This window comes from Phaseolus vulgaris, chromosome 2 (genome assembly GCF_051622355.1).
Source record: "Phaseolus vulgaris cultivar YP4 chromosome 2, ASM5162235v1, whole genome shotgun sequence".
Lineage (NCBI taxonomy): Eukaryota > Viridiplantae > Streptophyta > Magnoliopsida > Fabales > Fabaceae > Phaseolus > Phaseolus vulgaris.
This window is the reverse complement of record NC_143499.1, coordinates 4,401,808-4,413,690: the sequence shown is the minus strand read 5'-3', so window position 1 is coordinate 4,413,690 and position 11,883 is coordinate 4,401,808. Positions and strand designations below refer to the sequence as shown.

The following is an 11,883-nucleotide window of genomic DNA, read 5'->3' as shown; positions in this document are numbered from 1 at the left end:
TTGATTAAAGATTATTTCTAAAATAAATGATAATAAATAATGTATTATATTTCATAATAAATTATTTTATTCAAAATTAATAGAGATATGATGGATTAATGTTGATAGCATTGAGTAGCTATTTTTAAGAAAAGAGTAACGGTCTTGTAAACAAAGATAGATCTAATACCTTTTCTATAAAAAAAAAGGCAACAATTTTAATCAGTTGAAACACATAATATAGATATTTTTAAAAGCGTGTTAAATTGAAAATACACATTAAGTGATTGACCTCAAAGATAGAAGTAAAAAAAGAACACAGTGAACAATATTATACACGTTTATATTAATATTTTAGCTTCTTCTTTTTTACATAAAAGGTTTTAACTTTTAAAACTCACAATATTATAAAATAGATTTGTACTGGCAAGAGAACTTTCTTCCTAAACAAGATCAACATCTATTGTTTAGCCCTTGTAATGAACTTGGAAAAAAAGTGTTGCATAGGAGATCATTATTCCGTAATTAAATCTAAATTTTATTTTTTATTTATTATTGAGAGATTTAATATCTTATAATGATTTAATTTAATATTAACTGTCTATAATTTGAGACTCTAATCATATTTCTAAAGAGATCTGAAATACATTTAATCTATTTCTTTCAACTTGGTATGAAAGTCATTTATAATACTCTAATCATATATATTTTTAAAGAGATCTCAAATACACTTAATCTATTTCTTTCAATTGGTATCAAAGTCATTTATAATTATTAGATTTATAATATGAAGTATCTATCCACTTATATGAAATGTATCCACTTATATGAAATTTATTATGTATCCAATTATATGAAATTTTCAGCACCTGACATTATATATTATAGTTGATCGATATACATAGTACTATGAAAAAAACAAAACATTGTAATTGAATAGCATAACGTCACAGGGAAAGTGATGGCAATGGTAGAGAACCACTTTGGTGAATTGGCAAGGGGGTGAAAGCAGTAAAATTTAGTTTGGGAACACAACAACAACATTTGATCAATGAGGTTCAGATTGAACAGCAGGTGAATCACCCAGGGAAGGTCCTTCATGTAGCAATTAAAAGGTTAGTGTCAAAAATTGCACGATTATGGTTTCGTTTAGTTGGGTGTGTGTCAGGTGAACAAATCCTGAATTCCTTTGCCTGCGAAAACCCGGTCAGAAAGCTCGGCCAAAACGGCATTTACAGTGAGCAAAACGACGCTGGAACCAAAGATCACGCCGAGGACAACGCCGGTGGTGCCCAGAACCTTCCCGAACGTGGGCCACTCAATCTCGTCGATCTCACGCGCCACTCCGCTCAACAAGTTGTCCTCTTCTTTCTCCTTCCTCTCCGCCATCGCCTTCTTCAGTTCCGACGCCAACTCCGCTTTCGACTCCGCTTCCGGTTCAGGCTCCGAACTCTCTTGGCTTTCCTCCACGACGGCGGCCACCGGCAGCCGGCGCCTCTCCGGGAGCAGCGAGAATCCGATGGAAGTGAAGGGTCGGGGCTTGAAGGGCGCGGAAGCAGTGAGTGTGGGTCGGGGAGAGTGGGGAGCGGAGCATGGAGAGTGCGAGCGTGATGTGAGCGGCGAGCGTAGGTGGTGGAAAGCGTGGACAGCCATCGATAACTAAGCACGAAATAACCAATGATTTTGTGTGTTGTGTTGTGGATAACAACACTCTCTATGTTCTATTCTTCTGCCTTCTCTATTCGGGTCAATCCTAACCCATTTCTCTTATGGGTCGGATTCTGTGGTAACGGTTCATTGCATGGATCATTATGGGCCTGTAAAATTAAACAAACCTAGCCTTTCTACAAGGCAAATTCTCCCTCCACCACATCAATTTGTCACTTGCACCTAACATCTTTTTAAGAATCCCAAACTCTTCTTGTCACTTTTTATTTCAAAAGAAACCTATAGAAGAGCTTGTTTGTTGTGGTAGAGGCGTTTTGAGTGGAGAAGATAATGGTGGAGTCGTTTGTTGTGGGGATGGATTCAGTGGCGATGGTGTAAATGTGTTTCTAGATATCGATGTCCAGAAAGTGACTTAGATGTAGATTTTCATATGCATTCAGTATAAATTTTGGATATTCGTATTTGAAAGGTAAAAAAAGTCTATGGATCTCAGTATCCGAAAGTTATTGTTGAATGTCTTGATAAGACTACGGATGAGATATTCGAAAGTCACTTATTATTTTTGGACAAATAGATTTAGAACTGTATTGTTTGTGTTGTGGAAATTGATATCTAAAATGTTAAGGGCAAAATAGTCAATTACTCTACATCTGGTGGGTGACGGTAATAAGTGATATGGTGTAGGGAGATTCAACCTTGTACAATTGAGAAAGTTGCTAAGTTCAATAGACTTAAGGCAACTTCTTCCTGCACCTTTACAAATTTCTTCCTGCACCCATCATTTTTGGAGAAGACTGTTTTGTCCCCTTTAAAAATTGACTTCTGGATTGTTCTTTTCGAAATATTTCCATAACACCTTTTCTGGAACATGTTTTATGAATTATGGATTTATCAATCCGGAAATAAATAAAAATGTGTTAAAAAAAGATGTTTCAGAATGATTTTTTGTCTTCTAGATTTTCTATTCCAGAAATACAGTTTGCTTACGGAATCAGTATTTTGAAAACACCCAAAACTGTAAAGGAAATTTCAGTATTTTTGAAGGATGTAGGGGTGCAGGAAGAAAAATGTAGAGGTGCAGGAAAAAAAACCCTACACTTAAATGTTACGATTTGTACTTGTAATATCAATGGGCTTAGTCTAATTTTATGGTTCATTCCCAACTCAATGGACCTTGCATTGGGCCACCTCATACATTAGAGGTTGTTTCTTCCTGCACCTCCATACCTTCTTGTACCACCCCTATAATTTTTTTGTATTTCAAAAATACCCTTTTTAATATTCTGGATTACATAATCTGGAAGTCTTTTTCTAGATCCAGAATTAGTTTTTGGATTATGTAATCTGGAAGCCTTTTGTGATTAACTTCTGGATTACATAATCCTGTAAGTTTTTTCTATACATAATATTAGCTTCTAGATTATGTAATCCGAAAGCCTTTTTTTTCATATGCGTGATTAGCTTCCGGATTACATAATTCGGAAGCCTTTTCTAAATATGAGATTAACTTTCGGATTATATAATCCAAAATATATCTGGATTACATAATTCATAGGCTTATTTCAAATCCAAGGGGCTGGACACAAAAGAAGATAAAATGGTATTTTCGTATTTAGTATGGTGGTGGCACAAGAAAGTATGAGGTGTAGGAAGAAAAAGTCGTGTAAAATGAGAAATAGGTTTCACAAAAACATGTCAATAACCCAACAAATTTGAATATGTAGTCTAACAATAACGTCAAATAGTCAAAATGTCCTTTCCACTTTTTAAATAGGAGTATGATATGATATCTCAATTGCTCACTTCATCCAACAAATTTGAATTTTTACTCTATTATTCACGTTAAATAGTCAAAATGCTCTTTAGTTTTTAAATAGGAGTATGAGATGCTGCTCAAAATGTTTTTTTAATTTAGTATTGCAGAATACATTTATGAATCTCGAGAATATTTTCTAAATATGTTTATAAATTTTGTTTTCTATAACTTCTTGTATTGGAATGTATTTTTTATTTATTGTGGAATTGATTTTTTGGAATAAGATTTTGATTTTATAATTTTATTCTAAAATTTCATTTTCAAAACACAATAATCTATTATTCTCAATTTCCTTTCCAAAAATGTATTTTTTTTTAATTTTTAAATGAAGGACAATTTTGAAATTTTAAAAATTTGTTGATTACAGGTTCAATATCATTGATTGAAGAAAGCAATTTTCTCATAGTTTGCATGCATTATTTTTCCTTTTCCAATTATTAGCTTTGATTTTTGTCAAATTCTGCCTCCACCTTTATGGTTCTTCCCACACCATCATATTAATTGTGAATTTTTTTTTTGCCGTTTCTTAAAAAATTAAATACCCTAATTTGTACAACTACTCACTCATAATAAATGTTCATTAATTGTGAAATTTCTTTTTGCCGTTTCCTAAAAATTTAAATACCCTAATTTGTTCAACTACTCACTCATAATAAATGTTCATCATAAATGTGTATTTTTGTTATCAAGAATCATAAATGTGTATTTTTGTTATCAAGAATGGCTAGAATTTCAACTACTCATAATAAATGTATTTTTTGTTATCAAGAATGGTCTTAATTGCATTCATACAAATATAGTTTCTCTTCCCAAAAGGTTAAATACGACCAACTTGAAGAACTTTTATTATTGTGAAGGTAAGTTTAATTTTTCTTGTTACGTAAATCTTTCTCACACCATTTTTTAGCTTGTTTTTTTTGGTGTTGTATTGAAATCGGATCATACAATTAGGTTTTTTTTTATAAAAATTCTGGATTGGACAATCCGTTATATATAGTCAAATATGAGATATACATATTGGAATGTAGAATCCGGTATATTATTAGAAAAATAAATACTAAATTATATAATTCAGTTTGTAATATAAAGTAAATGTACATGTTGGATTGAACAATTCATAAGCTAAGATCGGATTTAAAATTTGTTGGAGATCACACATAGACTAGAGATTAGAAAATTTCATAGTATATAAGTGACTGCAAATCTCACCTCATAAGCCAATTTTATGATGTTGAGTTGGGCTTAAAGTTCATTTTTTAATATGGTATCAGAGTCATTTCGAACATATCCTAGAGAGTATTTGTTGGGCTTATCAGGCCATTCTCGACGTGAGGGGTGTGTGTTAGATATCTCACATTGACTAAAGATTAGAAAATTTCATAGTATATAACTGGGTGCAAAACCTCACCTTATAAGTCAGTTTTATGAGTTTGAGTTAGACTTCTTAATAAAATTATCTATCCGATTGTACAATTCGATATACAAACCGAATTATACAATTCGATATGTAATATGAGTGTGTTAGCTTCTGATAGCTTCTGATTGTTCAATTTATAGTGTAAATTTCAAATAAGAGGTGTTACATATTGCTTAATTCATTACAAACAAATGGATATATTTGGAATTTTAAAATTATATGGACTTACAGAAAGAATTTACCCTTGATTTTTATAAGGTATTTTAAAAAATTGAACTTTTGTTGTCATTATACAATAAGAAAAGTGGATCAGGTGGTTTAGGTTTGTAAGATATGATTAGGAAAAATTCTTTCTGCACCTTACAAATTGTGACCTGCAACCCAATACCTATCTAAATTTCCAAAATTACCATTCATTCCGAAATTAAAAAAAAAAATACATTAGGAAATGTAAATCCATAATAGATTTTTAGGAAGTGGAATTCCGTAGTAGAATTGGAAAATAAAAATTTCATTCTGGAAAAGTAATTTCGAAATATAAAAAATACATTGAAGAAAAGAATTTCAGGAAACAAAATCCAGAAACGTGTTCCAGAAAAAGAATTTTCCTGTTATCTAAGGACATTTTTGTCGTTTCACATAAAAATGGGGTGCAGGTTCAAATTTCATCAGGTGTACGAAGTAATTGTCTCTGATTAGTTGAAAACTGGGCCCAGGCCCAAAAAAAAGAAGAAAAGCGTGAGGGTTGAGTTGGGCCAATATATAATACTGAGAAGTAAAGCAATTGGTTGAATGAACAGTGCGGTGTTGCATTGGAACGGGGAAGGTGGGTGCGATAGACACCGCCATTTCCTCTCCTCTCTAACGAACAGTGTTGTTAGAGGTTAGCGAGAGAGTTTTTGAGGTGGTTGTTGGTGGCTTCCATGGCATTTCTCGAGTGAGACAATGATGGATTCTGACGTGTTCTGGCGAGGTGTCTCTGTTGACGCAGCCACGGACTCTGTCTCTTTGCTCTGAGTCTCACTCACTCCCTTTCCTTTTCTTGCATGCAATTTAATGTTCATGTGTGAGGCATAGCATGCAAGCTCTCTCAGATCTTGCAGCTGCCGATGATCCTCTATACACACTCCTCTCTTTCTCTTTCTCTTTTGTTCCATCATCATCATCTTCTTCTTCATCACCATATCATTTTCCATTCATCTTCTTCTTCTTCTTCTTCTTCTAACTTGTTTTCCTCTTCCTCATTTGGATATAACGAGGCAGTGATGATGTTTCCTGCAATTGAAACAGGATCTGAGTGAAGAAGAGGCGGGTAATGTGCGGTCCTGGCGAGGCGATCCACTGTGTTCGCAGCCACGGTATCACGCTCTTTTCTCCTCTCTGTCTGACAAAACCTAAATCTGAGCCTCTTCCTTCAACACTAACACTAATTTGCTTTTCTCCTACTAATTAACGCAACAACAAAATCAAACAAAATTATAACGCCTGTTTTAGTTATTATTTCCTCTGCTTTTTTTTTGTTTTTTTTTGTTTCCTTTTCCATTCTCGACTTCCAATTATTTCCCCCAAATTTTAGGTTTATGGGTGTTTTTGTTCCTACTCTATAATTTTGTGTTCATTTTTTGAAATTATTTCGGTTTGTTTGTGAATCGGGAGTTAGATGCTGAGATTATTGTGACAATCTATTTGGTTTATTTGTAAGCCGGTGATCCCTGTGAAGTCATTAAAATGCTGAGAGAAAAATGCTGTTGAGGAATTGATTCTCCTTTTTCTTCTATTTCTATTACTACACATTTCTTCAATACTACAAACAATCAATGCTAAACAAATTAAGTTGATTAGGAACTTCTATTCTACAAATTTGTTCTATGATATCGGTCATGCATTGCAGAAACTAGAACTAGCTCGGATAAATTTTTCGATATTTATTAAGAGAAGATAAAATGAATCAATTTTTCAAAATGTTGAAATCAGATTCTGTATCATATTTTTTCAACTAATAAAAGTTTAAATGGCAGTACAACTCTTGAAACATTATCGATTTTTATCATCCAATCGTAGAAATTAACGGAGCATTAGCTTATACAAGTACTTGGAGGTGTTTCGTAAAAAAACAAGAAGCAGCATTTAACATAACTATTAAATTAAATAATGTTTGTGATAACCAATTAACAATTACAGATATAATGGAAGAAAAATTTTAGAAATTGTGGTTTAAAAGCGTTCAAAGCAAGTTTACTGAGAAAAACACCAATGAAAAATATTTATACCTTATAGTAGAATTTTAAGAAGGAAAAACGAATAGGTAAAGCGGTTCCTATTCTTTAAACTTTTCAAACTCTTATCTTTTTTCTAAAGCCCAAAAAGCCCAAGAGAGAACGAATCAATCTTATGCAGAGTTACTATACTCCAATATATTTATGACTTAAATTCACTTTTTCTTATGATATTCTAGTTCCTACAAAATTATAATTGTAGATTTTATCTTTTACTTTTTTTAAATTAGACAATTATAATTCCTCATAAATATATTATTATATTACTAATAAGAAAACGCAAACATGTATCAAAATTCATAACTTCCTTTCATTTTTTAATCCCTAAAATTTTTATAGTCGTAATATTGGTCCCTAAATTATATTTTATGAAATTTTAAATTATATATAATGTTGTTCAATTTTCAGTTTTAAAAATATACGAATCATTATCAAATTATATTTGATAAGTTCCTACAGGTATTAGTCAGAAAAAAAACAAGTAAAAAATATATTTATTTTGAAAAAATAACAATATTTTTAATGTATTACAAAGGAAGCTAGCTAGCCTGCACTGCTACATCGTATACACAAACCTAAGCAATTAACACCATTCCTTCTTTTCATTTTAACTGCATTCTTTTATATATTCTTTAATTTACGACTTTATTTTTTATCTTGTTAGATGTTTTCCAGTTTATTATATTAAAGACTAATGTGATTGTTTTTATATGGTTAAGATCATTCACACTTTTAAAAATTGTTAAAGCTTTTATTTCATTTTAATTAAGTTAATCATCTTGGATGAAAAAAAATTCTGAAATTGTTTTTTACAATATGTTTGTTGATTTTGACAAATCCTTTTTTTATGTTTAAGATTGTGTTTTATATAATACTCAGTTTCTTAATTTTAAGACTTTCAGCAAGCATATCATTGAATTTTAATGTAAATTTCTTATAATACCCGAGTCTTAAATTAAAGGTGATGGTTTAAACTTTTAGATATACTCTTAATAATTTTATTTGAAACTTCTTTCTTAATAATTTGTTGATAGGCTTTTCATTAACCACCATGAAAGAAGAAAATAAATAATTTAAAGTTAAGAATTGTTTTCTAAAAACTTAATGATAGAAAAAATCTATAAATTACTTCATATGAATTAACTTTTATTTTCAGAGAAACTTATTTAGGTTTTCTTAATTCTACAAGTATTTATGATTTTTTTTGGCTACACATTTGCCATATATTTTTACCAGCTCAAAATAAGAATTTTTGGACTAATTGTAAACCAGTTATGAATTTAAATTGATCCATATACATGACTACGTTCAAATTTGATTAACAAAATGCTAAGCCAAAAGAATTGATACACAGATGAAAATAACTAAAAAGTTGAGATTAGACTTAAAATGATAATAATACTAAATTATTATGATATGATTCTATTGGTTATAAACTTAATTTAATTTTAGAGTCAATAAAATTTATGAATAAATAGTGCAATTAATAAATAGTATTGATAATTAAGAAAAATAATTTGAAATGTTTATAAAAAATGATTTATCAATTGGAATATAAATTATAATCTAGAAGTTATTCACTTATTAAGATTAAAGTAATGATAACAAATCAAACTTAAAGATGTAATTTTACATGAGAAGTTGTCATGCAAAAATTGCTGAAGCTTGTTATATATACCTAAATTTGTTTTTCAAAATATATAATACATGTAATTTCAATACAATATAGAACATTAATACATTAATAATACAATTAGTATATAATCTAAGCTAATAAATTAATTATTCCAGTATGTTTATGAAGGATTTAAAAGATGTTTTAGCTAAATGAATTTTTAAAATGGTTATAATTTTTTTTTTCTTTTTAAAGATTTCATATATAGAAAGATGAGAACAGTTGGTAATAGTTTTCTCTTCAACATTTTTCGCATCTATGTTTCTCATGCAATTCATTTCATATAAATACAACAATGCATTTTCATTCATTATTCACCTCTGTGTGTTGTATGAATTTTTTTCTCCCAGAACACACAGAGGTGCCTCAAATGGATTGCATGAATAGAAACTATTCCGAAAGAGCAGAAACAAATGATACCATTTTATTGCAAAAGAGTATCGTTTTGCTTCTTTCTCGTTGGTATGCCCTTCAAATGGCTATTGAAAATCAATGGGGTGGTTCTGATTCCCTTCAGAAATCGCATCAACTTGCTGCTGATTTATTTTCCTGGTTCTCCAAATCTAAAGGTTGTATAGTATTTTTCAATTAGTTTATTCTCTTTTCTTTCCATTCATTTAGACAAATTTTATTTATCAATTTTCTCTTTTGTTATAACATCTCACCAATGTCTCTTTTATGTGATTTATCATCTAAATTTCAGTGTTAGTTCCTGTTGAAGATTTAGAAAACCTACTCCATGAATGTATGTTGCTTACATTCAACACAGAGATAGAAGATGGCAGTATTGAACAGGTGTGTGTATATATATGTATACATCTATCCACTTTTATATTCTATATATAATCTGGTTCAGTGTCAAAGTCAGATCCATGATCCATGATTCATGTCTATAATAAATTTATCTTCTACTTTTTCAACCAAACTAATATAGTTTCTCACAATCCTTAATTAACATTTTTCCAAAACCACAAACTTTCTTTGTAGGTTAATGTTGACTAATGTTTTTTTTTTATTTGTAACTTAACAAAAATCTGAGATATATATAGATATTTGCTTAGTTTATGATTGTAAACCTTATAAAAACTTTTACATTTTGTTTTAAGAGACAATTGGTAGAATTACGTGTCATTAGATTTAGTATGTGTATTGAGGAAGCATAAACATGAACATGACATCCACTTATACAAATTTTGTTTGAACATGAAAAATATATTAGGAACAAAGTCTTATTTAGGTTTGGTGTTATACAAGCATGAAATAAATAAAACTTATTATCAGTCTAAGATACTTCTTAACTCTATATCACTCAAACCTAATTTTATGTAAAATGCTTGTGTCCTTTTTTTTCTTCATTAAATCAAGCTTAATCTTATGTAAAATAATGTGTCATTTTCAATTTTTTTTCCTTAACATCATTTGAATTTGGCTAATACTAATGATACATATATAACAGGTAGCAGAACAATTATTGATTATTCATGAAGAATACTTGTTTCGCACATCCTCTTAATATTTGAAAGAACTACATTTGAGCAGCAAGAAGAAGGCTTCACTTCAGAAACAAACACATGAATTTTGGTAAATCTCTTTATAACCTTTTTTTTAATTATATATATTATATAAGTAGGTTTTTGTCAAGCAACTTACTTATACTTTCAATTAGTTGTTTAAGTATGCAAGATCACCATTACAAGTAGTTGATAAATAATTACACTCCCACAAAATTTAATTAATAGTAATTACTTATTTTTTTTAAAGATTAGTAATTACTTAACAAATCTCCATATGACAAACTGCAGGTAAAAAAAATCTTCATATAAATACAAAATATTCATATTTGAAGGATGAATATTTTGAAAGATTCCTATAACATAATTACTGGTCCAGTTTCAAAATTACTTAAAATGGTGGAAAATGACAAAATCTTATGTCATGAATTATACAATATGGAGTGAAACACAATAAATTTTGATCATCAATTTCATGAATGATCCTAAGAACAAAGGACGCGTGTAGTGCATATGGTAAAATAGAAATATGCAAATGAAGAGGGAAAGTTCATGCACGTGCAGCACTGAAGTTCTTGGTCTCTCTCTCCGACATTCTTCGGTTCACAATTTTGAAAGTTATTGCCTTCTTTTAACCGACATTATCAACCGACATTCTGAACCGACATTTTATTGTTCTTTGAGCCGACATTAACAAAGAGTTGTTAACCGAAGGATCTCACTTTCTGACATCACTGAAGTTTCGGTTGAAATGTTTTGGATCTAATCATTATAATGTTGTATTCAACAAAAATTAGTTGTTTGCAATAAAATTCTATAGTTATTTGAACTGAATAAAATTTTAATAACCCATTGTTACACTCCAGTCTCAAATAGTATAGTATATATATTAACAACAAATTAACTATTACGTTTTATCTTTTCATTTTAATTTTTTTTACAGTGAATAAAAATTAAACATATTATCTAATAACACAATAATAAGAGAAACATGTATATTGGTATATATTAAGATTACATAAAAGCAAAAATATTGTATTTTAAACACTAGAGAAAGTTTTCCTTTCAGTTTCAAAAACCCAAAAATAATATATATTTCTAATAGAAAAAGTTTTTATTAACACTTAAATAGTAAATAACATACTTTGACACCTAATTATAATAATATAATAATATTTTAAATTAAAAAATAATAATTTATTGATATGTAAAATGAATGTGTTTTACTGTTTTTCTAATATCATAGCCATAAGGCCCATTTGTGAAGTCAAATAGCTGTCACATGTATCATATTTAATATACATTTATAAGTCACAGTTGTCTTTTTCAATTCATTAGTATGGTTACATATGATTGTGTTACCCAAAAAAAAAGTTATTTCAAACATTTATTGTTACATAGAGTTTCAATAATTTTCTGTATACCACTTAAAACTCTTTTTATTTTAAGTTATTGGTTAATTGTCAATATTGAATTAAAGACAGAAAAATGTGATAATAATGGTGATAATAAGGCAGAAAAATGTATTATGCTTTGGTTAA

The 11,883-nt window shown here is 29.6% G+C and overlaps 2 protein-coding genes and 1 pseudogene across 2 annotated transcripts; 2 read left to right on the top strand and 1 right to left on the bottom strand.

Moving 5' to 3' along the window:
- Positions 1 to 889: 889 nt before the first annotated feature.
- Positions 890 to 1,694, bottom strand: SECE1 (secE/sec61-gamma protein transport protein). The gene has a single exon (XM_090298139.1). It carries the CDS (start codon positions 1,630 to 1,632, stop codon positions 1,144 to 1,146), a length of 489 nt encoding a protein of 162 aa, XP_090154265.1. The 5' UTR covers positions 1,633 to 1,694; the 3' UTR covers positions 890 to 1,143.
- Positions 1,695 to 5,672: 3,978 nt separating this feature from the next.
- LOC150028948 (uncharacterized) lies at positions 5,673 to 6,636 on the top strand (annotated as a pseudogene).
- A 2,513-nt stretch (positions 6,637 to 9,149) lies between these two features.
- On the top strand, positions 9,150 to 10,413 carry LOC137809593 (Pre-rRNA-processing protein TSR2, conserved region). Its single transcript, XM_068610707.2, has 3 exons — positions 9,150 to 9,400; positions 9,535 to 9,626; positions 10,288 to 10,413. Exons 1-3 carry the CDS (start codon positions 9,163 to 9,165, stop codon positions 10,342 to 10,344), a joined length of 387 nt encoding a protein of 128 aa, XP_068466808.2. The 5' UTR covers positions 9,150 to 9,162; the 3' UTR covers positions 10,345 to 10,413.
- The last annotated feature ends 1,470 nt before the right edge of the window (positions 10,414 to 11,883 follow it).

Coding starts and splice junctions, on each gene's coding strand:
- LOC137809593 (XM_068610707.2), top strand. CDS start 9,163: ATGAATTTTTTTCTCCCAGAACACACAGAGGTGCCTCAAATGGATTGC. Junction 9,401..9,534: donor CTGGTTCTCCAAATCTAAAG/GTTGTATAGTAT, acceptor TCTAAATTTCAG/TGTTAGTTCCTGTTGAAGAT. Junction 9,627..10,287: donor AAGATGGCAGTATTGAACAG/GTGTGTGTATAT, acceptor CATATATAACAG/GTAGCAGAACAATTATTGAT.
- SECE1 (XM_090298139.1), bottom strand. CDS start 1,632: ATGGCTGTCCACGCTTTCCACCACCTACGCTCGCCGCTCACATCACGC.